At 42.5% G+C, this 24,692-nt stretch overlaps 1 protein-coding gene across 1 annotated transcript; it reads right to left on the reverse strand.

Annotated features, from left to right (window-relative positions):
• Positions 1–6,939: 6,939 nt before the first annotated feature.
• On the reverse strand, positions 6,940–14,773 carry Lmod2 (leiomodin 2). Its single transcript, XM_057781660.1, has 3 exons — positions 14,422–14,773; positions 7,900–9,258; positions 6,940–7,382 (listed from the first exon to the last, which is right to left on the reverse strand). The coding sequence occupies exons 1-3, from the start codon at positions 14,692–14,694 to the stop codon at positions 7,356–7,358; spliced, it is 1,659 nt and encodes a 552-aa protein (XP_057637643.1). The 5' UTR covers positions 14,695–14,773; the 3' UTR covers positions 6,940–7,355.
• Positions 14,774–24,692: the final 9,919 nt, after the last annotated feature.

Raw genomic sequence — 24,692 nt, forward strand, 5'->3', positions numbered from 1 at the left:
TGTGCATGCTACCAAAATCTGTGTGTTCATGTGTGTATCTGCCTCTTGCATCTAGAAAACAGTTTTCCTTGAACTCATCTACCTCCTCTCACTTTGCCCCCTTTTCTACATAGATCCCTGAGCCTTGTGGGATGGGGGTAGACCTCCCATTTGGGGCTGCATATTCTGTATCATTCTCTACATGTTGACCAATTGAAAGTTTCTTTATTGCTATCTGCTAAAAAAAAAAGCAGCTTGTCTGGTGAGGGTTGAGCAATGTATCATCTTTGTCTATTTAGTGGAATAGTAGTAAGTGGGTTTCCCCCTGGGGCCCATGACCTAATAGGTTCTTGGCCTCATTGACAGTATCCATGTATGGGTTTAGTCTCAGGGAGCAGGCCTTAAATACATTCAAAAAGTGGTTGTTTATTCCCATAACATCTATGCCACTATTGTACTAGTAAACACATTTGGGATCATTTTTGTAATTCACAGTATTTATAGCTGGGTGAGACGGATGATTCCTTTTCTACTATAGCCTGCACAGCACGTTCCAGCACTATAAACACTGTGGTGAGTAGGGATGACAGTTTCAGCTAGTTGAGTGCCAGCTAGATTTCTCTGTTCCCTTCCTGTACATGTCTTCAGCAATAGGGTCTTACCATCAAGCTCTGGAGGGTTTGCAGTAGTGTTGGCAGTAGCATGCCATGTTTGGAGATCTATGGGATCCCATTAGCCAACAACTCAAAAAGATAACCCATTGGTAGTTGGCTTTTGGTTGGAGCAGCATATGGTGTCTACTTAGGGTACTCTCCCTCACTTTATAACCTCCATTTAAGTTACTTTTACATATATGTATATTTTGGGAAGGTTCTCCAGTAGTAAGTGACCTTATGGCTTTCTCAAAAGACCTCTAGTGGTAAGTTATCCTTCCCTATTTCCCTCTGTACACTACCCTTCCACTCATTACACCATCCAATCCTTCCTTTTCCATTTTAACCCTTTCTAGGAAGCATTCTATATCATATTCCTCTCTTTATAAGTTCCCAGTGCCTGAAATATTTTCTAAACCAAAGGAAAATGTGCTTGAACACATGTTTCAGTATCCTAATGGCCTACAATAAAGGAACCTATTAAAAATGGTACTGTTAGCCAGACGGTGGTGGCGCACACCTTTAATCCCAGCACACAGGAGGCAGAGGCAGGTGAATCTCAGAGAGGTCAAGGTCAACCTGGTCTACAGCACGAGTTTTATGACAGGTTCCAAAGCTACAAAGAGAAACCCTGTCTGGGGGGTGGGGGGAGAAACCAACAAATGAAAATGATACTGTTACTACAAATTGAAAGTAAACAGAATAAAATCCATGAACTAACCTCTAAGGCACTGATTCTCTCCCAACCTTTCTAATGCTTTGAACCTTTAATACAGTTTCTCATGTTTTGGTGGCATAAAGTTATTTCAATGCTACTTCATAACTAATTTTCCAATGCTCATAAATCATAATGTGATGTCTTATGTGCTATGTAGTATATCTGATGTGTACCCCTGTGAAAGAGTTGTCTGACCCCCTAAGGGGCTGTGACTCACAGGTTGAGAATTGCTGCTCTTATCAGATCATGGTAATAGATCAAATCCATGTGACCATATATAAGCCCACTGAGGACATTCTATGTATGTATGTATGTATGTATGTATGTATGTATGTATGTATGTATTAATTTAGACTGGATCTTTCTACTTAGCCCTGGCTGTCTCTGGAACTCAATATGTAAACTAGGCTGCCCTCGAACTCACAGAGATCGCCCTGGCTCTACCTCCCAAATGTGGTGCCGCCATGCCCAGCCTACAGAGGAATATTATTTTTTAATTGCTTCCGGCTCTTTAGCAGGTTTTAGTAATTTAGCAAATTACAGGTTTGGAGGTGTGCTCACGATCAGTTAAGAGAGAGCAGCAAAAAGATATTCATTAGTGAAGTTAGAACCAGATGACTGAGCCTGGTGGTGGCGGCGCCCGCCTTTAATCCCAGCACTTGGGAAGCAGAGGCAGGCAGATCTCTGAATTCGAGGTCAGCCTGGTCTACAGAGTGAGTTCCAGAACAGGCTCCATAGCTACACAGAGTAACCTGTCTAAAGAAACAAACAAAAAAACAACCAGGTGATTGACACTAAATATTAGATATAGATGGATATGTTAGTTTCACGTTAAAGAGTTCTTGGTGTAAACTATTCTCTTAGCATCCTTGAGGTCCTGTTTTCAGCCATAGTAAGTGAACCTTGCAGAAGTTAAATAATGTGTTCAAAGCTAAGCAGCTGGTCAGTGCAAAGCTGGGTCATGATTGCCGTGGAACCTTCCCACAGATGATAATAGCTACTCAGTAATCTGAGTAAGAAATTAAAATGTTGCTTCATCTCTGTAGACCATGCTGGCCTTGAACCCACAGAGATCTGCTTGCCTCTGGCTCCTAAGTGCTGAGATTAAAGTGTGCCACCATCACCCACTGAACGTTTACTTTTGAATTATCATTTTTAAATACTTTCATTTAATCATCCCTTACCCCCATTCTCCCCTCTATTGCAGTTAAAAGATTTTCCATTTGAAATATTAGATTAAATAACTGTCATGTTTGAGTAATCCCAAATACCTAATAATTATGTAAGAATTACATAAGAATTTATTTAGGGGGCTGGAGAGATGGCACAGTGGTTAAGAGCAGTGACTGCTCTTCTAGAGGACCTGAGTTCAATTCCCAGCACCCACATGGCAGCTCACAACTGTTTGAAGATCCAGTTGTAGGGGATCTGACACTTTCACACCAATGCACATAATAAAGTTAAATAAACCATAAAAATTATTTTAAAAAAGAATTTATTTAGAATTACTGCAGAATCTTTCTTGTGAATTTAAAATAAACCCTGACAATATATGTCAAGAATGTCTTTACCCATTCCATATATTTTAGCAACTAAAGTCCACTTTTTACATAGAGGTTTGCTTTGGTTTCATCTCTTTGTTTTGACCAACAATGACTTGATTTTGCTTCGTTTTTTTGTTTGTTTGTTTGTTTCTTTTTTGATTTGCTTTTTTGTTGTTTTTGTTGCTTTTTTTAAAAGTCATATTTCATAAAGCAGTTTTTACTAGGGACATAGGCACACCCTCTGTAGGAAAATGACTTTAATCCATCCCAAATTCTGACGGTTTAATATTACAGTCTAGTGTTCTGAGTGTCTGGAAAGAGTCACCAGAAAAGAAATACTTGCGCCTGGATTCTCCTGAGTGGTTTCCTGTTGTCCGCTGTCTCTAGAGCCAGAACACCTCCCAACTGTGGTGTTTTGAAAAAAAAAACCCAGAAGTTGTAGAAGGCTAAAGCAACTTCTAGGAAGATATTCACAAATAGGTATAAACAGATGTGTTTTCCTCTGATTTTTCTCTTTTAGCATAATTTATTTTCCAACTCTCCATCTAAGTCAAGGACAATTTTGGGCTACTAGTTGAATCTTCTGGTCTTGTTATTTTTTATTGCGTTATTATTATTATTATTATTATTATTATTATATTGGTTTTTAATCTTGGGTAATGGCACTCCAAGCCCTATCTTGGATGAGGATTTTTTTTATAAACTTACAGAAAACAACCTGTACAATTATAACCTAAAGTAACTCTAGACATTTGCTGTTTATGTAACAGTGAGTAATGGATCATCAGATTTCATTCAGGAAGAGAAAGTTAGTACTCATGCCAATAACTGCTTACTCTGATGAGAGTGGATTGGAATGCTTTTCAGTTGGGTGCCTAATTTTTAAAACTTAAATATATGACTCCAAAATGTTATGTTGTTAACAAACATTTAACTTTTGATAATTATACTCCAGCTAATTACAGTGTTTCAGTTGGGAACAAGCTACTTCTAAAAATCAGTGCAGAAGAGCCAGTGTCAAAAGTCTCAGTCCTAGATACAAATTTATTTAATGACTTAAAAACATAAGGCTTTAAAGATTATGGTTACTTACCTCAGGAAGACTTCTTTTGAGAACAAGACTTTCATTTTCCAATTGAAAATTAGAGCCTCTCGCAGCTATGGTCAGGGGAACCTACTGACCATTGCTCTGGACTATACATGGAAGCAGGGTGCTCCCAGAAAAGGGCCCTGAAACATGCGCAGGGCATTGCTCACCTGGCTGCTCCCTAGCCGCACTCTCTTGAAAACCCAGGGATGGAGAAGAGAGGGGGAGATGGGAGGAGGTAGATGGAACACAATGTGGAGGAGGGGGGAGGAGGGATGGGACCCGGTCAATAGGCTTTTTCCTGTTTGGGACTTTGGGACAAGTCCTACGTCCTCATATTTCAGCTGTGATCCTTTTCAACCATATAACAACTTTGAATATGTGAATTGAACACAGCTAGCCTGTGTTCAGCTCAGTCACAGTGCCAAGACGTGGCTATGCTGTGTTCCTTCTACAGAAGGTACACCTTTCTAACCTCCACCGTGAACGACTGAGCTACTACAAAAGCTCTGGAACAACCCAAACAGGTAGGTTTCTCTCTGGATTCCCTGCCTGTTTGTGAATGTCTTCCTGAAAGCAAACTGGAGCTTGCTGGTTCAGGACCTGTTCTTGACCCTCAGTGCTGGGATGCCCACAGTAGACTTTTTATGCAGGCTCTGAGTTCCAAACCACATTCCTGACTGAACCATTCCCCGTGGCCTTAAAAGTTTAAGTTGGGAAAACCTATTTAAACACTTAACTTTTTATCAAGTTGTTGTTTTACAGAATAACATTAAATCTTGATTTCAGGCCACTGTGTGTACAATCGTCAAACTGAAATAACATCCCACATCATTGAACGTTTGTGGGCACTTTTGGGTTTGGTTTTGGTTTTTCATTGGTGTGTGTGTGTGTGTTTTAAGTCTGGTCACATTTGTATTTAAAAATCCATATTGTCATCCTATCTGAGAGGCTGCCCTTCTGTCTGGTCTGTCTTAGGTAAGGGTCTGTGGTAACATGTGGCTCACCAACAAAAGCCATCCAATGCCTGCTTTTGAATAAGTTCAAGAAGTGCTTGAGGCTCCTGAAAGAGTTGATGTCCTTGGCATTTCCACAGTTGATGTGGAGGGTATTTCTGATTCCTTGATATCCCCAGCACAGAGCAGGATAGCTCATGCTTGGAACTGTTGGGTACATAAGTGCACAGTCTATGAGGAATGCTGTTAGTGCCTCCTGACACTCGAATACAGGTTACGTCAGGACCAGGTTCTAGTTCCTTGCTTCCTAACTCGGTGTTTGGAAGAATGTTCAGATATGTAGTGAGCACTTGGAAAATATTCATGGAAATCACATGCATCGATCTCGGTGCCATTGTTCTAAGTTTCAGAACAATACTTGCCTTTATATCATGTTATCTGGTGATTAATGGAAATGAAAGTCTGCCTTAAGACCCTCATAGAAGGAAAAGATGGTGTTACTTTTACACACACGCACGCACGCACACACTTCCTGAAAAGGCTTATTCAAGAAAGGAAGTTCTTAGGAAATCTTTACAAGAACATACTGATTTACTCCAGTCTTTGAATCATCTCAGCGTAGACATGGCAGGTGTCCCTACTGCCTCCTCTCACTCCTCTGTAGTAAGTATCTCAGGGCGGGTGGTAAGTCAGGATCTTGCTGACATAGAGTCATTTAGCACCTGTGACCGTGGAGTACTGCCTGGGAAGCAGAGTGAGCCTCGGTGTTTTTGGCCCCGTTTTGAATCAGGATGAGGTGTATTTTCAGAGAGCGATGTGCACATGTAAATCACCACTGAAACACTTCATCTGGTCTTGGGCAGTCTTTCCCTCAGGGAGCTGGATGCTTTTTATAGGAGATGAGCTAATAGGCTTTGACCCCAGCTTTTGTGAGTTCTCGGGCTGGTGAGTGACGGCTGTCATAATGCCCTGCCTATTTGCAGCTCTGGACCCTGATAGAACATGTTCTACAGTGCTTTTCGTTGAGAATGAATGTGCTCACTGGATGCCTAACTACGTCATACTTGTCTTTATTCTGAATCTTGTAATATACTGTTTTGTGAGGGCCTATGTCTCTACATCCCACTTCTGTGGCATGCCTCCTAAGTCCTTCTGCATTCTCCTAAGGTTCACAGAGATCCAGCAAGACAGGCTTTTTCAGTGTACTGCGGAAACTTGTCGTTTAGTCCCTGGATTCTGGGGAGAAGACTTAGCCTCCACAGCTAAGCATTTCCAGGTAACACAAATGCTATCAGCTGTCCCCTCCTCCTTTGGGAAGTTCTGTATGGTCTTACTAATGATGTTGTTTATCAGGACCCTTTTCTCCTCTGTCTCTTCCCTCTCGCTCCTTACCCTAGGTGTACCAGAACCTGTCTCTTGCAAGCAAAGGTCAGGAAAAATGAAGGTCTGACTTTCTGTTCTGAGTTAACAGGAACAGAAGCATACGCACACCATCAACCTTACGTAAAACATGATTTTGCACAATAGTGGAAAGGGTGAAAATAGTGAAGACACGCCCACAGGGAACAGCAGTTTACACTGGCTGTCTGGGAATGAAGGCCATCGGGAGACTAGCATCTGGGTAAGAGCAGTGAGCAGCAGTGCACAGCAACCTAGGCTTTGCGGCCAGTGATGCCCAGCTTCGCATTAGCCGCTGCTCCTCCATTTCTCGCCTGTCCCATGGAGAGAGCCCCTCTTCATGCGGTGAAATATGCACAAAATAACTTAGTCCAGAGAATGACCCTCATCTACCGCCTGCTAAACATAGTCTCTGGAATCTTCTTTGGTTCCAGTTATTCTTTCTAAGAGATGGGATGAGTGAAAGAAATAATCCTGAGAATTATATGATCATCTTCATCGAAAGTTCTTTAGGTTTATCTTCTGGAAAGAGAACTGGCTAGAATTTCTTGGGCATGAAGAAAGAAAGCAAATGCTAAGAGCATGAACCCTTTTGGTGTGAGAACGTAATGATTTTAATATTTAGCAATATTACATACATAGCCAGCAGATGTATTAACTCAGAAAAATAATAGTTTCTCTTTAAAAAAAAAAAGAAAAAATTTAATCTAAGGTTATTGGGGTTACAAAAATAATAGCACATTTCTTTAAGTGATTTGCAGTCAGTCACTGAGACACCAGAGCTGCAAAGAAATCTTCCTGGCCTCTGCCCGCATAAATCTTATGACATTAAAAAAAGTTATTTTCATATTTACAGAAGAAACGTGCTGATTGCTTTTTAAAATTCCCTTTGGAATTCCACAGTGACACTATTGTTGAAGTCGGGAACATTTCAAATTAAAGAAGGCACTTTGGAAGCAGCTTGCAAGGCACCTCAGGTCACACCACTATACAGTTCCGGGTCCTCTTCTACAGACGGGTTTATCTCAGAGCCTCTGGAACTTCCACCTACAAAGACAGGGCGTGGCCTTTCAATCAAGCAACTTGAGTGTTCTAGTAAATCACCATCATCACCAAAGTCACCGCCACCACCTGTAGGGTCTACCTTTAGCACTTTACCCTGAGGGGAATTTGAATATAGATTATGATTACCGAGTGGTGATCACCCACATTTATAAATTTGGTAGTAAATCCTTTGCAGTTTTGGGGTGAAAATTCTAAGAAGTGTAATTCAGAATGCTGATAAAACTTTTTTTTTAATTGGGAAAATTGAATTTTTATATGTTGGAGTGTCATAAAATGATCCCGGCTGAGATAATAAGTTGGCACGAATGGAAATGTGTTCACTCTCTCACTCAATGTACCCACCCCTAATGCCGACTGACACACTTGGTGTGCCTGCTCTCACATGCACAAATATTAAAAGACTCGTAAGAATTTGGAGAGGTGGTTTTGATAGCATCCATCCGTGGAGACTGATTCATGGAATCAATTTCACCTTAAGGTTAGTTCTGGGGTGACTTACCCTCCGGAGCTGTCTTATGCTGCTCCCCCGGATGGCTTCCATGAGGTTCTCATGAGCTGATCTCTGTGGGGTAGATGGGCGGGAGCTGTCTTCCATTTTCTTCTCTTGCACTGACCTCAGAGAATTCTTTATTTCCTTTAAGATGTTGTTTGGCTGCTTCTTAACCTTCTTCCCTTTTTTCTTCCGCTGTCCATTTTGTAGGGCCCGCTGGGCATTTTCCTGTTGTTTGATGACTTCTGCAATATTTCGGGTGATGAGCTTTTTCTCTGGGAGTGGAGGAGGAGGGGGAGGAGGGGGAGGAGGCAGCATGTGGGGAGGAAGAGGAGGAGGAGGAGGGGGAGGGGCTACCGGAGATGGAGGTCTGCTTCTCCCAGTGTGGACTTTCTTGGAGACTTTGGGAGATGACCAGGGAGACTGCCTTGGAGAGGCATACGGAGAAGAGCCTGGCGTCCCTCTTTGCCAGACTTTGGTCCTAAGAGCGGCTCCTCCGTCGTACCCCTCTTGCTGTTTCTGCTCCTGCATGCGCTTTTGCCTCTGCTTATCCATATTCCTTGTTAAAATACTCGTCATACTCATTCTTGGTCCTGGGAGCTCAAAATGGTAGCCCAGCCTCAGCAGCGTGGTGTTCTCCTTGAGCAGCTTGACAATCTCCATCTCCACCTGGGAGCCCATGATGTGCCTCTGGTTGTGGAAGCGCAGCTCGGTGAGCACCGTGTTGTGCTGCAGGGCTCTCATGATGGCCAGGATCCCCTTGCCCGTGATGAAGTTGGACTCCACGTTGACACTGGTGATGTGCTCATTCATCTTGAGCATGTCTGCGATGGCAATGGCCGCCGCGTCATCCGCGTGCGTGTTGGCCAGACTGAGCGTCTTCACGACTGTGTTCTCCTTGAGCGCTTCGGCAAAGCGGGACAGGGTCTGTGTGGTGATGTTCTCGATATTGTTCAGATTGACTTCTGTTGTGTCAGGGTCATTGTTTTTAATCTTTTCCAGGGCATCCTCAATAACGGTGGGATTTCCACAAGGGTGAATGGAGGCAGGCGACTCTGTGTTCCTCTGTGTCCTTCCACCGTTGCTATTGGTTAAATTTATGTTTTCTATTTGACTTTTAAATGTCTTTGGCTTGGAGTTATCTGAATTAGCGCTACTGTAGTTTACAGTTCCGTTAATGTGTTTTGTGGCTTCAATTGTAGCTTCCTCTTCCTCACTGTCTTCTTCCTCCTCTTCCTCCTCTTCCTCTTCCTCCTGAGACTCCTCCTGCCCCTCCTCCTCTTCCGTACACACTTCCTCAGAGACTTCGCTGTTGCTTTCTGTGAAGATTAGTTCTTCTTCACTCTCTTCCTTGTCTTCCTCTGCAACCTAAGGAGTGTATTGACACCATTAAGGTTTCCCTGCAAGCACATTTATGAGTTTACAAAAGTAACATAAGTACCTCAAAGGTCCTGGGGAGAGTAGGGTTAGCAAGCCCTTGGTTCTCACCTCTCAAGGTCAATGTTTGGTTGCATAACCACTAACAGCTTTTCTGTAAACATTTATCTTCTACAAAAGAGCGGGCTTTTACTGAGTAAGAATATGTGATCATCTTCCTAGTTTGAATACAGAAGTCAGAGCTTCAACTATGGAAAATGCTGGATAAATTTTTCAACATTTTAGGCATAGCAAGATACTGCAACAGATAAATGTACTTGCAGCATAAGCCCAATGGACTTCAATCCCCTGGTCTTTCGACCTGTGCATGTGCCATCATAAATAAAATAAGAAAATACAAAAATTTTAGTATGTTGACTTCACGACTCATTTTGTTCCAGTTTTGCAAATCTCTCTGGATTACCCTGTCCTTTCCTATTTCTTACCAAACAATACAACAAAAATAAACAATATGGCAATGAATTCCCTGCCCTTGATGATCAAATTTCACCAGGCCTGTTGGCACTCACCTGTTATCTTGGCTAATTAGGAGGTTGAAGTGAAGCAAGAGGGTAGTGAGTTCAAGGCTTGTCTACTACCATAGAGAGAGTTCAAGGTCAGCCTAGGTAATTTAGTGGGACTCTGCCTCAAAAAGAAGGCCCAGGGCTGGGAGCACTAGCCAAGCAAGAGTGTTTATTCCCCTAATGTTCCATCAATTACAGATGTGACCAAGCCAAGTGCCCTCTGTCCTGTTAGTCTCCATGTAGAGAAAGCAGATGCGGTTTGCGGCTTCAGCATTTATCGGTTGTGTGATGACACCCAGCACAAACTCCCCTAGAGTCGCTGATCAGGGCAGACCAAAAGCTGCTCTCTGGGAAAACAAGCAGTAAACAAAACCTCTGGTGGATGCCATGGTAAAGCATGACCGCCTGCAGAAGGCTAGGCTCCCTAGATCCCACCCAGCAGTGCGCAGGAGCAGACAGCGGCAGCAAAGTTCAAAGCGGGTCTTTGCCCAGCCAACGCTTTAAACGTAATTAGCATTCGTCCCTTGAAAAAGGATTTCAGGTAAACAGGATATGATTCTAGCTTTGTCATTCCTGTTCACAAGTCCCTCTGCAGACTCCCCAAAGACTGCTTTCTCTTTGTCCTGTCTTCTTTTATTAGAAAAAGCCTTGGAAATGCCGAGAGTGTCTGTTTTACTCTCTTGTGAGTCTTTCTCCTTGTCTGGTTCGAAGCCCCATGGCCCTTCCTTCCCCCACAGCCTCTTCCATCCTCTACACTGGAAGCACTTTGGGTGCTGCTGTCTGTGGCATGTGCATGAGGATGAAGCTTTGGAAAACACTTCTGGTCTCCAGGTTTGTCTGCCCAGTTGTCACAAAGTAGCTTCCAGTTAGCTACAGTTGTTTGGAGTGACAGACACCAAGTGATGGCCTGGGATGACCTGTCCAGTCTCTGTTTACTTGATATATTAGGAGAAGAAGGGAGAGGGTGTCTGTCTGTCTGTCTGTCTGTCTGTCAAAGGGGTGGAAGGACAGGAGTCGTAACTCAATGCAAAGCAGGCAATGGACCAGTTAGACAGAGTTCTGATATCCCAACTGAAGTCACTTTGCTTTGTGTATGTTCTCGAAAGTGGGGTCTCCATCAGTTGTCTACGGGTATGTGCTGTGTCCTCGTGTTTTTGGACTGTCTCAAAATCCAGACTAGGCTGCCTTTCATACGACCACAAATTTTCATCTCCTTTAGCACTTAAAGATCTTTAAAGAACTCAAGAAACTAGACATTAAAATTCTAATTAACCCAATTAAAAAAATGGGGTACTGAACTGAACAGAGAATTCTCAACAAAAGAAGTTCAAATGGCCAAAAGACACTTAAGGTCATGTTCAACCTCCTGAGCGATCAGGGAAATGCAAATAAAAACAACTTTGAGATCTTTAGCCTCTCTCTACAAACGCCCTTCCCCTTCAAAATATAGCTGAAAAGCATGTCAGTTCTCTAGCAACGTGAGCTGTTACATAATGTCTGTTGATCTCTCTTCTAGGAGGCCGCCTTTTAACCCTTCCTGGAGTCCCTGAGATGTCTGCATTGACACTTCTCCCAATAAGCTACAGCCCACACTTTAACTGCTTGTTTGCCATTTTCTCCATAGACTGTTTGAAATGTGTGTAGGCCCATGTTGCTTTCTCACCTAGCACAGTACCTAGCATGTTAGAGAGGCTCAGTAAACATTCATTTACTGTATGATCTCAGTTGACACTGGTTAACAGCAAGCATCTCATACCTAGAGGAAATACTGATAAGGTCAGCTGGCATAAGGTGACCAAGTGCCCTGGCTATTTGCCCAAGCCTGGGGGTTTACCAAGATACAGAAATTTTTTAAAGCAGTCCAGGGCAGTCCGAGATTGCTGATCACCCCAGGAGGGGAACATATGGCAAAGGGAGAGGGAAGGGTCCAATGGCCCACAGGGCGATCCCTGCTCCTTTATAAATCAGTCCTACACCAGAGAGAAGGGCTCACTGGTTTCCTACATCTGCTGCTTTGGAGTTAGGTCTGCTCCTTTGGGGAATGGGGTGGAAAGGTGGACACAGGAAAAGGTGGGAGATGAGGTGGGAAGGACTGAGCAGACGGAATGCAGATGCTGGTGAACATGGAGAGTAAACAGAACAACAGCCAGGAGACAGCCAGCCTCTTCCGGTTATCTCCACAACACCATCATGGCTGTAGGGAAGCAAGAGGCTTGGCTTTCAGCTCTGGTCCTGGTTCTCCATGTCAAAAGCTGGTTGACTTTAGACAGTTCTTCTGGCCTTTCTGGGTCTCAAGTAATTGTGTGACTCTTATAGTCCTAAGGTTAGCGTGTGTCCTAAATTGCAGATGGGGTTGCTAGACCCCAGCTAGTTGAGCCTACCCTGATAGTTTCCCATCTGCAGAGCCTGAAGAGACTTAGAATTTGTGCCTTTTGAAGTACTAGACCATGTTCCTCCGGCAGCGGCACATCTGAAAAACTACCTTCATGCCAAGAGTCTCTAGTTTCAATCCCAACTTGACTGACAAGCTGCTACCCTCACATAAGTTCCTTAACTTTTCCTGGTCCTGGATCTCAAATGCAGAAAGGTAAGATGAGATGAGATAACGTGAGAAAAACCATTGGCCCTTGTGCCTTAGCCCCGGCAACTACTCAAGTGAAGAGAACTAAACCATTGCATGTCTAGGGTGCCTAGGGCTGAGGTAGGACACATTTATGTCAACCTAGATGAATAGAAAAAAGGCTGTCACTCAACAGGTGCTAAACAGACTGTTCCTAAACCTTCACAAAGCCAGTAGCCTCACCATCCCCATCTCATGCAGATCCTGGCTCCTTCTCATGGAACCTCTTTGTGCCATTGTCTTTGAGACAAGCATCTGCTCCCCTTTCCCCTCAGCTGCTTGGATGTTTTCCCTGCGGGGGGACTGGATTTACTCCCTCTGTCAGTCAGCCCACTTCTGCTCAGCACCCTTGTGACTACAGAGACAGCTGGCTGGGACTGTGAAGTGGGAGAAAAGTGAATCAGCTGAGAAGGGAATCAAAGTTCGTAAAAAAAGACAGCCTCTCTAATTGGACCGATAAGCCATTGGCAGGATCAGCAAAACCTTTGGCAGCATGAGGTGGGTGTCAACAACAGCTGACAGGAGACTTTGCCCTATGGTTCTCTCTGCTGTCATAACATTATGACATTAAAATGCCTTTGTCCTGTTATTGTTGTGGGTGCCTCTGTGTTCTGGCTTCTTAGGGATAGTTGCATTCTCAGCTTGGAGAAAATTTTTTTTAGCAAAAATAGTTAAGACGTCATTCTATTTCATCAGACTATTGACTCTTATTTGCATTCCAAACAAACAAACAAACCAAAACCAAATAAAGAAACCAATCAAATCCAACTTTTAAAGGATGGTCATGGAAGAATTGACTAACCCAGATCGCCACTGGTCATAAGTGTTCTCTCCTCGTCTCTCCCTCTGGTTTCTCGTGACTGCAGCCACAGTGGCCTTAGAAGATCCTGGCTTGGTCCCAGCGGCCCTTCCGACGATGACTGACACGGGCTAAGCTCACACATATCTTGCTACAAATGTGCACACAGCTATCGCCAAGATCACCACAGTTCCCACGTTAGAACTGCGGCAAGCTGGCCACCATGAGCCAGTTATTTTAGTGGCATGTACAGGCTTTTAAATAGTTGTTTGTAGTCTGTTTTCTTTTTCTTCCATGAACTCAAAGTTTCTTGCCTATAATAGCATTCTGCCACTATAATGACTTTCCCAGGGGTTAGTCTTTTGAGCTTCCTTACAGCGATGACTCATTGGGAAATTCAAAATGACTCTTGCCTGGGCAGCACACATGGGCTCCCTAGACCTGAGCTCTCCAACATAAGCGTGTTTTCTAGTCTCCGAATCCCCTTCATGGAGGAAGATTGTCATAGATGCATCTGTGCGCACATCCCTGGTGAGTTTTGTCATTTAGATTCTATGCTAAAAGCATGTGTTCTCTTTGGAGAAAGCACTAGAACTTGTTGGAATCTCAGTAGGGAGGGGGAGAATCTTATTCACAAAAGAAATAAAAAATGAACTCTCTCAGTGGACACATGGAATGAGAATCCTTGAAGGAACAATTGTCTGCACAAACTCTAACAACTTAAGGACAAACAGGAGGAGCAAAGAGGACTCTTGACTCTTATTTCCATGCTCGTCCTATAGCTTTGAACTTGGGCATTGGAAATATAAAGCTGCCTTTACTGCTGCCATTATTGCTGTTAAAGTATCAAGAAATAAATGTACTGAACTGAAGAAAAATTGTACCAGAAACATGCTACGCGACATCAGCGCCTCAGAGTATTTGATGAATCATTCAGACCAATACTCTCTGAAACAGTTTCCTTTCCAGGTTCCCATTTTAATCAGTAAAATTACTCTCACCAAGACCAAGGCCTGGAAAATAGTGTAGTAATGGACGCAATTGGGCTATAAGAAAATTAAAGTGATGAACACTAGGAAGCTGTATTCTCAGAAAACAGGGGTGTCTGGCTTTGGAGTTGGGGGTGGGGTAAAGAGGATGGGTACAGCCAGGGCACAGTCTTCAAAGCCTACCTTTCCACACTCCCCAAGCCGTTCCTTCTCCAGAAGTTTCTGGGACTCCTTTTCCCAATAAGCCATCAGCGCCTCCCTGCTGAAGTTCCCTGTGGGGGTTTTCTCCGTCAGACTCTTTTGCCTCATCCCCACAGGAAGGGTTCGGTCTGGTTCAATGTCCTCCAGCTCCCTCTCAAGCTCCTTAAGCTCCTCAGCCGAGAGGGAGGCCAGAAGTTCATCCTCATCGATGGATTCATATTTACTAAGTCCTCTTCTGTAGCCAAATGTAGACATGGTCCCAACCTCGTCAGACACCCCAAAAGCTTAAAGAACCAGGCATTCAAGGCAAGCGGAGGCTGACCCGGGAGGCAAGTGTCAGGCGAGTCGGCAGCTGGCGTGAGGAGTGGCCTCCGGAGCCTTTTAAGAGAGGTGATGCAGGCCTCTGACAATGTGGAGAGGCTGAAAGCATGGGCTGTTTTAAGCATCAGACGTCAGCTAGACATTTGAACACAAAGAATGTCACATCAGTGGTGGATGGAGGTCTCAGAACCAGCAGGGATTATTCACACAGTGGTCAGAGCCATATTTAGCTGAGCCTGATAGCTGGTGAGGACAGGCAGAGTGTTTCAGATAGGAGTTGACATGATTCTCCCTACTCTGTGCTCAACCGTTGGAGGGTAAACTTTGTTTTGAAAATGTCTTCTCGCACACATTGCAGCCATGAACGGATTCTTTCAATATGAACCCGGGTGGTATGATGAAGACAGAAGCTATGAAAATATAGGAATTTATAAATTAGCATGCTTTGTGGTATGTGAAACCCTGTCATACGGTCCCTTAGTTGTATGTACTTTAGAATTACAGTTTGACCCTCATTTACAGATTTTGGCAATTTGAAACTGAGAGAGTAAATGAAACACTTTAAGGCTGACAGCTGGAAGGACAGAAGGAATCCTCTCCACGTAAGCAAATGGCTGCCTTCTCCTTCCTATGTGAGTAGAAACTGGACTGTTCCAATGTATTAAAGACTTACACTGTGACAAACCAAAGCTCAACACTCTGTATATTTTATATCATTTAATCCCACAATCATATGAGGAATTATTATCATTGTCCGTATCTGAAAAGCGTAGACCCCTGAGAGGTTGAATAACTAGTTTAGGAAAAAAAAGCTAAGAAGTAGAAAGGTCTAGAATTTCAACCCAGATGGTATCTGGGCTGAAAACTAGAAAGACATTAATTTTTAATTATACATATGCATTCATTCTTGAGACAGTGCTATATTATCTATAGAAGTTGTAGAATTTCATGCTATTTGAGAATACAGATGTATAAAACTGCAGTGATAAGTGTGCATAGAAATATGCATATGTAGCCGGGCGGTGGTGGCGCACGCCTTTAATCCCAGCACTCGGGAGGCAGAGGCAGGCGGATCTCTGTGAGTTCGAGGCTAGCCTGGTCTACAAGAGCTAGTTCCAGGACAGGAACCAAAAAAAGCTAAGGAGAAATCCTGTCTCAAAAAATCCAAAAAAAAAGAAAGAAAGAAAAAAAGAAATATGCATATGCCAACACATACACAACTTATCATATTTATTCATTCAGCCAAGCTGCTGTGACTATTTGGGCTGTTTATAGGTGTGGCCTGTGAGGAATGCTGCCGATGACACTTTCCTGAAAGCCTTTGAATATTCATACTATTTTATTCCTCTGTAGAAGAAACATTAGGTTGTAGGGTAAACTCACTTTTAGTGGAGGTTCAAACCATTCATGGCTCAGCCATGAATACCCAACCGTGGGGAAAGCTCCAGTTCCCTTTCAATGCCTATTACTGTTTCTTTTCCTGGTCACGGCCGTTTCAGAGAGGACAAAATGGTGGTCTTCAGCTTTCTAGTTACTAATGATGTTGAGTGTACTTTCCTGTGCTCATTGCCCTTGATGACATACTCAAGTTTTGTGCTTATTTATATATTCAGTTGCCTTTTTACTAAGCTGTGAGCTGTTTATATATTTGAGAAACAAATATTTAAAGAGACAAGTGATTTGTATATATTTCCTCCCATTCTTTGATTTCCGTTTTAGTGTTTTTAGAAGAGTGATTTTTTTTGAAAATGAGGTCCACTTTATCAACTTTTATTCTATCAGCTGTTTCTTGGTGTTTATAGTTAAAACTTCATTTCTAATCCCACTGTGCAAAGATTTATTACTGTGTTTTGCTCAAAAGTTCAGATTGCTTTTTAGATTTAGGTTTATAACCCATTTTGACCAAATTTTTATGTGTGTAGAAAGTAAGATATACATATATATGGATGTATATATACATAGATTGATAGATATAGATGACTGAAGAGAGACAGACAGACAGACAGACAAATTGATGAGATAGATAGATATGACAGACAGACAGACAGGTTAGATAGATAGATAGATAGATAGATAGATGATAGATAGATAGATAAATAGATGATAAATAGATAGACAGACAGATAGATTTGATTGATGGATGAATAGATATAGATGACAAATAGACACACAGACAGACAGACACCTATTTGTCAAGAAGACTTTTCTGGTATTTTGCTTGGCATGACTGTGGAAAAGAAACTGATACTGATGTAATAACAGATGTCTAGGCGATTCTGGTCTGTTGATACGTGTCTGTCTCTTTGCCACTGTTCCATAATCTCACTTTCTGTAGCTTGGTCGTGCAACAGAAGTCAAAGAGTGTGAGTTCTCTAACCCCACTCTTGCATGAATGAGTCAGTTAAATATGTTTTTTTTTTTAACTCATAGTGTTCTGCCTTCAGAATCAAAGGACACATTCAGATAGAGAATAGAGAAACTATAAATGATTAACTAACTTTTAAAAATTACTTTTGTGTTTTGAAGAGACAGAATATTTGTTCCTACTTCTGAGGTTCAATGTGGTTGTGATTTGCATTGAATGATGGTCAGGTAAGGTAATTAACAGTATTGGCTTTCTTATTTTGAACAAGTAACACATTTTTTTGTGGAACACATGATACTTTTTTAATTAAAAGATGGATTTGAGTTTTGGCGGTGCCATCAAGCTATTATAGATATATAAATCTGGTGAATAAAATGAATTATTCAGCTTAACAGTGATTAACAGTGACATTTTACATACAAATAATCACAAATATGCTAAAGACTGCCTTTAAGACAATAAAATGTGTATAAATTTAGCAAAACTCATTATTAATGACACATTAGACACATGGCACATTGGTCAGCGCAAAGATTTAGGAGTAAATAATTATGTAAAATTAGGAGAACTATGTTTTACTCTTTTCCTTTTTATCTGATAGATGAAGCTCATTGTCTTGAAAATTACTGAATACACACCATATGTTAGAATTCATAAACATAGACAACAGAGTACAGCAAACAGAAGGACTACAGAGATAGGGGAAGTAAGGTTTGGGGAGGACAATATTTCATTTCAGATGATTTCTATAATGAGATGGCTTTTGAACACAGATCTGGAAAAGAGTTCTATGCATGCATATTATAACATACATGATGTGCGACCATGAAATAATTGCACTGATATTCTTAGGATAATAGACTCAGGTCTGAAAGGACCTTTGAAATGCTTAATTCTCTGTCATTTCCATCTGTGTTGTATTTGAACACCGTCAATAAAATATTCCTTGACAAATGGCTTAGGTCTATAGAAAACTCCTGTTTATATTGTACTGAAAATGCTTAGAAAACCACTCCTTATATTTTTAGTTTCCTCATTTTAATGATCCAGAATAGATATAGCCTTCCATGAGTTTCTTCTGTCAAGACTTGAGTGCACCATAAATGACTCTGAAAGTGACACCAAAGAGTCAGCATTAAAATGTCTTACCATATGGCAACATCATTGAAAAAAAACTTGTCTCTTGATAATACCTTCCTCTGAAGAACATCTTAGTATATTTACTGTCAGTCCATGTGATTCTAACAACATAACTCACAGTCCACCAGACTTCATAATATCTACTTAGAAGTATTTCTACAAACTTTAAACCCATTTGTTAAAATTCTGCCATGTAATTAAACACTGCCACCAATTCCTGGCTTTGACTAACATATGATGGATAATGTAAATTTTCTTGGAACTTTTTTTTACAGCAAGAAAAAAAAAATCCAGTTGTACATGTGTTCTAAGAGTCAGCATTTTCTATTTTGGAATTTTTTCTTGATATTTTTGTTCATTGTATTTAGAAACAATGATAGTATAAGACCACAAAGCCTTTTCAAGATTAGTATGCCTTATTTTAAAAAGATCACTGCCTTGGTGACAATTTTTCTTTGTGCTTGATTCTCTGATTCACTAAGATATATAATGTCTCATAATGATGTCATTTACTCGTTAAGGAAAAACTGAGTTTTCTCTTTCAAGTTTTTCCCCCCTTCTAGTTTCTCCCTGAAAGTGTCCCTGGCTGCTTGCGTACACAGTCACTCTCTGCTTGCTGTGGGATACGGCTGTGCTGCAAGCTCGGACTGCAGACAGGGAAATAGAAACCGATTCAGTTTCTGCCCTCAAGGAGTTGAGACTTGAGGGAGAAGAGAGTAGATAGCTGGCAAGAGCAGTGGAGAGCAGCCCAGCCAGGCGCCAGGGGAGGAGCCAGAGCCCCGCACAGAAGAAGATGTGGGCCAAGTCAGAAAGGCACTGGGGTGGGAAGAGGAAGAGAACAAGAGTGGACACTGTTTGACAGAGAGTGGGGGCGGAGGTGCAGCCCAACAGAATCTTCCCTGATGGCTTAGGAAGGTAGCGCTCACCACATGCTCTCATAGCTCTCAGCTCTGCGCCCTATTCGCGCTGAGGGCTCACAAATGTTGAACATTTGACGTGAGTTCTGGAGGTCAAGCAACAAGGTCTTTATTATCACCTAGCACTGTGTGCTTCTCTCCAACATTACCCTGTATATCTATCACATGTCAGGTTGCCCAAAAGGCTATTGTATAGGCAAGTGTCATGATACACATAGGGACTCCAGGAGACGGGGAGACAGAGGTCATCAGTCCAGCCAGAAGTCAGTAGTACCAGTCTTTCCAGAGGGCCAGTATTCTGCTTATTGTTTTGCTTCTTTACTTTTTGAGTTTTATTTGAAGATATTACACACATGATGGAGTTCATTGTGACATTTTCTTTATTTTTTTTTTTAACATGTTTGTGAGCTACCATGTACTGGGAACTGAACCTGGGTCCTTTCCAAGAGCCATTAGTGCTCTTAAGCACTTTCTAGTTTCCATGATGACATTGTCATATATGTACGTAGTATTCTTTGGTCCTATTTTGCCTCTCCTGACCACCAGTCCCCTCCTCTTTCCAAACGCTCTTTCTATGTTCGTTTTGGCTTTTCCGTGTGCATTCCTCATGCAAAGGTAGTAGCGGTGCTCTCCCAACGCCTGTGTGTATAGAACAACCCGCCTAACACTACATAGAGGAAAACCCCACTTGTTAGAGACTATTTTGGTGATGGTTTCTGTCCTACTGGTGGCTGATACTTTGGGGTGTGAAGAGACTATATCATTGCTTGTCTTTCTACTTTAGGATCAAATTTCAGGGAGTAACTTGGTAACTTCTAGAACTGTTCATATTTCAAGACAGTTTCTGTTACAGGCATTCTTATCTATCTGAAGCTACAAAAGACAGCACAAGATACACATTATGTGAATTTAATTTTAAATAATATTTAATATTTATGTTATAAGACATACAATATCTATTTGCTAACTAAAACTCATTTCTATGGACCCTGTCCTTTATGGTAAAATAGACCCCATCTCTATGAGATTTGGCATATGGTATTTAATTTCAGTAAGTGTAAGGGATCCCAAAAGTCCAGGATGGACACCAATGTGTTATCTTACTCAGCTAAGATCTTTGAGCTGAATGACGGTCCATGAAAACACCCAGATAATCTCCAAGTGTCTCAAACTGCCTAAGATCAGCTTCTTGCTTCCTCTGTCTGCAGTTTCTTCACCCCAGCGGAGGCTCACACATCCTCAGTCACCACTTACTAGGGCTTAGGTGTTTGTGTTGCTTCTCTCCTAGTGAGGTGGTGTGTAGGCATAGGTCTTGGTTTCTCTGCTCTAAGCGCCTCCGAATTCCTGATTTATTTCGGGCTGATCCCCTGTGCCTCTGCGCTGCTTGCACTCTCTGGGCTGCAGATAGCAATGGATAGCAATGGACTGAAATTCCTCTTCTGTTTTTGCCTCTTGCCCTCCCCCTCCCCCACATCTTCTACAGCACAGCCAGAGTAACCTTTTAGGAACACAGATGTCACCAAGTCATTCCCTGTCTAAAACTCCCTAACACCTTCCATTGTCCTTCAGTCTGAACCTTTAGCCAAGGTTTCTGACCCCACTTCCTGCTTTCTGTGGATCTCCTTCCAGAACCCCCACTTGAGCCCTCTTGAAGTGAATTTGAACTACTCTGATCTGCTCTGCCCATTATCCATCGCGCTTCCTCCCTCCCCGCCTGCCCGCAAAGCCTTCGTGTGGTTCCTGAGCTGCACTCAGGCCCTGAGACCCTAGAACGCAGAGCTCTGGTTCCCACAAATGTAGTTCACAGACTGCTTGCTTGTTTTCCGTAGGGAGCGCGCTTTTCCGAAGCCAGGAGTCCTGTCCGTTCCACTTGCTGTCTCCAAGGCCTAGGACAGTTATGAAGAGTTCAGGGAGTATTTCAAAAACAAAGCACAGCAAAGCAGTGGGACAGGAATGTTTAGCCATGAAATTGAAACTGTTGCTTTTAAAAATGACAGAAATCATGAGAAGCACTGGATCTGAGGTGATTCAAAGGTTTTTGTTTTGTTTTGTTGTTTGTTCTATTCTACGATGATTCATTTAAAAAAAAAAAAACAAAAACCATTATTTTTTGCAGTTTCCCAGTTCCCTTCCTCCTCTTCTCCCAGTCCCTCCTCCAACCCCCTTTCCCCACCTCCCACCCGCTCTAGGCAAGGTATCTCTACCGTAGAGACTGGGCTCTACAAAGTCAGTTCATGCATTAGAGTTAGATCCTGGTCCCACTGCCAGTGACCCTATATACTGCCCAAGCCATCTACTGTCGCCTGTACTCAGTCAGGAGTAGGTTATCTTCCACGAGTTTGGGTTAGCTGATTCTTTTGTTTGTTGTTGTTCTTTTTTTAAGATTTATTTATTTGCTATATATGCAGTGTTCTGCCTGCATGCCAAAGGAGGCCACCAGATCTCATTACAGATGGTTCTCAGTCACCAAGTAATTGAACTCAGGACCCCTGGAAGAGCAGCCAGTGCTCTCAACCTCTGAGCCATCTGGCCAGCCCCTGGGCTAGCTGATTCTGTAGGTTTCCCTTTGTGGTCAAACTCAAGGCATCTGGCATGCTAGGCAAACCAACACTATCACACTACATTTGTAGTTGCAAAACCCGACTGCGGAACCCCCAGCGCTAGGTCTTTTTGTTTACTGCCTTCAGAGAAAGCCTTCCTATTTGTAACACATGACCACCTCCCCTAATTTTCTCCTGCTTTTGGACACCCGAACACTGACAGGACCCACAGTCTATGCTTTTTGGTTACTGTTTGTTCATGGTGTGTGAGCTAAGAACCAGCCCAACCACCTAAGAGACAGTTCAACCTCAGGGTGATATCTTTATTCATATCATGAATGCCTTATATTTTATTTACTTATTTATTCATAGTGATTCTCTGAACTGGACCCAGGATCCTGTTCATGTCAATGAACCACTCTACCACTAAGCTGAACCCCCAGCCATATTTTCTTTTGAGATAGGATCTCACTGACTTTCCTAAGATTGGTCTTAAACTCACTCTGCAGTCTCAATAGACTTTGAACATGTGATCCTCATGCATTAACTTCCTATGTAGCTGGAAGTTCAGGCAACTGCCACCAGGCCAGACATACTTTTTATTTTGTTTTAATTGTCCCTAAGTTGCCTTGGAGACACAAACGCAGGGGGAAATGGAAAACTCTTTGATTCTACAAACGTCAAGGATTTTTGCCTGCTTTACAATTATTATTAAATTTTCCCTAACCCCTCCCTGTCTAACGTGTTTCCCACATGTACGGAAGGTCGTGAAGTTTCCACATCTCTTACAGATAGTTTGTAATGAGGCTGAAGCCATGCAGTAGTTCCTGAGGAAATTAAGCTTCCGACTCTGCTCGGGCTGCTTGTTGGAGCTTTTCAGAAGCCCAGGGAAAGACTCCCAGGGGAGAAGGTCGGGGAACGGCCAAACTCTGGACAGAGGGCAAACACATGCCCCAGGGATCAGATGAGAACTGAAGATTCCCCTATCAAGCCTGCTCTCTCAGACTTGGCAGACAAGCAAGTCTCCCAGCAATGCCAACTTGTGGCAGAGAGTGTGAGTCAAATTTAAAATTATTAGGGCTATTTATAATAACATCTTACAATTGTATAACACTTAATAGCTTACAAAACGGATTTTATAGCCAGTGTGCCAGGCAGTATAACATAATATGGTCTCCCTCTATTAATTTCTATTCTAACACTGTGTGAGATAGCCATTGATGAATAAATGTGATTTATTCCATTTGAGAAAAGATAAAATGGGTTCTGAGAATTAAAAAATATCTTTATATTCATCCAGCTAACAAGTGATGGTTATGATTATGGTAGCTCCAAGCTGCTTGTCACACTGGTGTTACTATACGGCATTTTAAAATGTATCAAAAGGAAAGACAGACACACTGAGAGATTGAACTGTGGAATGGAGTCTTGATGGTTGGTCACATATAGCTGATCCTATGTTTATCTGACTCAAACATATAAAGCTAATTGTAATGTGTGCAAATGAAAGATGAACTAGCAGTATTAAAACTGTCAAGCTAAACATATAAATTGGAGGGGAAAAAAAATCCAAAAACGAGAAAGAAATAAGTGAATTTCTTCCATCAAGCCTTTCACCTCATACACTTAGGAGACAGGAAACAGACTGTATCCTCACCAACTGAAGTTCCAATAAACAAAGTTTTGCTAGTGGTGGAGGAAAAGCTTTTTCATTGATTCCCGGGCAACCTGAGTTAGAACCCAGAGTGTTGGGGCAGATTTGCTCTTCCGTAGTGTTACGAAGAAAGCTTTAACCACACCGCGGGTTCTTTCCTTGGGACGCCTTCTCCTCAGCTTCAGGACTGCATCTGCCTAGAAGCTGCTCGTCCAGCTGGGAAACAGCAGCTGAAGCACTTGGATCCTGCGCTGAGGCTGGTGGGAGGGCACTGGGGTCAGCAGATGGCCCTGGAATGCAGGGAATGCTTATGCTCCGCAGACACACTGGGCTCTTTCATGGTGGTTCTGCCAGGAAAATCCAAAGCACTGTGTTTTCAGACTCACCGCTGTAACTGACCTTCCTTCTGAAGTTCTCAGGACATCTTGAGAGCCAGTCTTCATGGATTCTCCCCAGATATTCCCGTAATCTCCATCTTCCTTTGTTTCCTGCCTGGGGCTGTTTTTCATGGTAATTATACGATTCCTTACCAGTTCACACCCTTCGCAAGTTAGGAAATCTCACTTTTAGCTCTTCAAGTTTTACATGTTTGGATATTAGAGTGTGTGTGGTGATGGTGGTGTGCATGCATGCGTGCGTGCATGTGTGTTTGTGAGACCTTTCAGAACAAGTATGAAAATGCCAGAAGCTGGCCAATCCATTTCTGTTGCTGTGGGACTGGGGACCACTGGGATTGGTGAAAGCAGTGCTGCCTTAATGGATCTCATCCGCTGCTCTTGATGGACTTAACGGCACAGAAAAACACAAAACAAAACAAAAAAAAAAACCAATTGAATTATGTGCTACCAGCTCAAGGATTGAGCACTTTCTTCTGAGCCAGAAGACCCCACTGTTTAGGGGGCCAATGAGTCAAAGCAAAGCCTAAGCCAATGTTAGCCTCCTCCTAGCAAAGATGGGTGGAAGTATTTTTACATTAAAATCATTTTAAAGCAATTTAGCTTCAGATTTTCAGAGGTGTCTAAACGTTCAGGAACACAGATGACCAACCCCTGAATGCCATGCCTACTCACTGAATTTTCAGAGTATAACTAATACTGTGCTTGAAACGAGAACATGGACTTGAGTTCAAACTGGTGTCTCCCACTCACTCAACTCAAAAACAAATGCCCCAAGCAATATCCCTACACTTTCTAACTTAAGTAACTTAGGTGTCTAGAACACACTAGCTTGAACCTCCTTGAGAAATTCCAGCAGGGACAACTGACAAGGTAAAAGCAATGGCTACCTTGTTATTGGAATCTGAAGTGCAGAATGTG

This window comes from Chionomys nivalis, chromosome 1 (genome assembly GCF_950005125.1).
Source record: "Chionomys nivalis chromosome 1, mChiNiv1.1, whole genome shotgun sequence".
Taxonomy (NCBI): Eukaryota; Metazoa; Chordata; class Mammalia; order Rodentia; family Cricetidae; genus Chionomys; species Chionomys nivalis.

What these genes read in the sequence shown, in the direction of transcription:
- Lmod2 (XM_057781660.1), bottom strand. Translation starts at nt 14,694, where the DNA reads ATGTCTACATTTGGCTACAGAAGAGGACTTAGTAAATATGAATCCATC. An exon ending in GGCTTGGGGAGTGTGGAAAG is followed by an intron (nt 9,259 to 14,421) that starts GTAGGCTTTGAA and finishes TACACTCCTTAG; the next exon opens with GTTGCAGAGGAAGACAAGGA. An exon ending in GCATAAGACAGCTCCGGAGG is followed by an intron (nt 7,383 to 7,899) that starts GTAAGTCACCCC and finishes CTGTCTTTGTAG; the next exon opens with GTGGAAGTTCCAGAGGCTCT.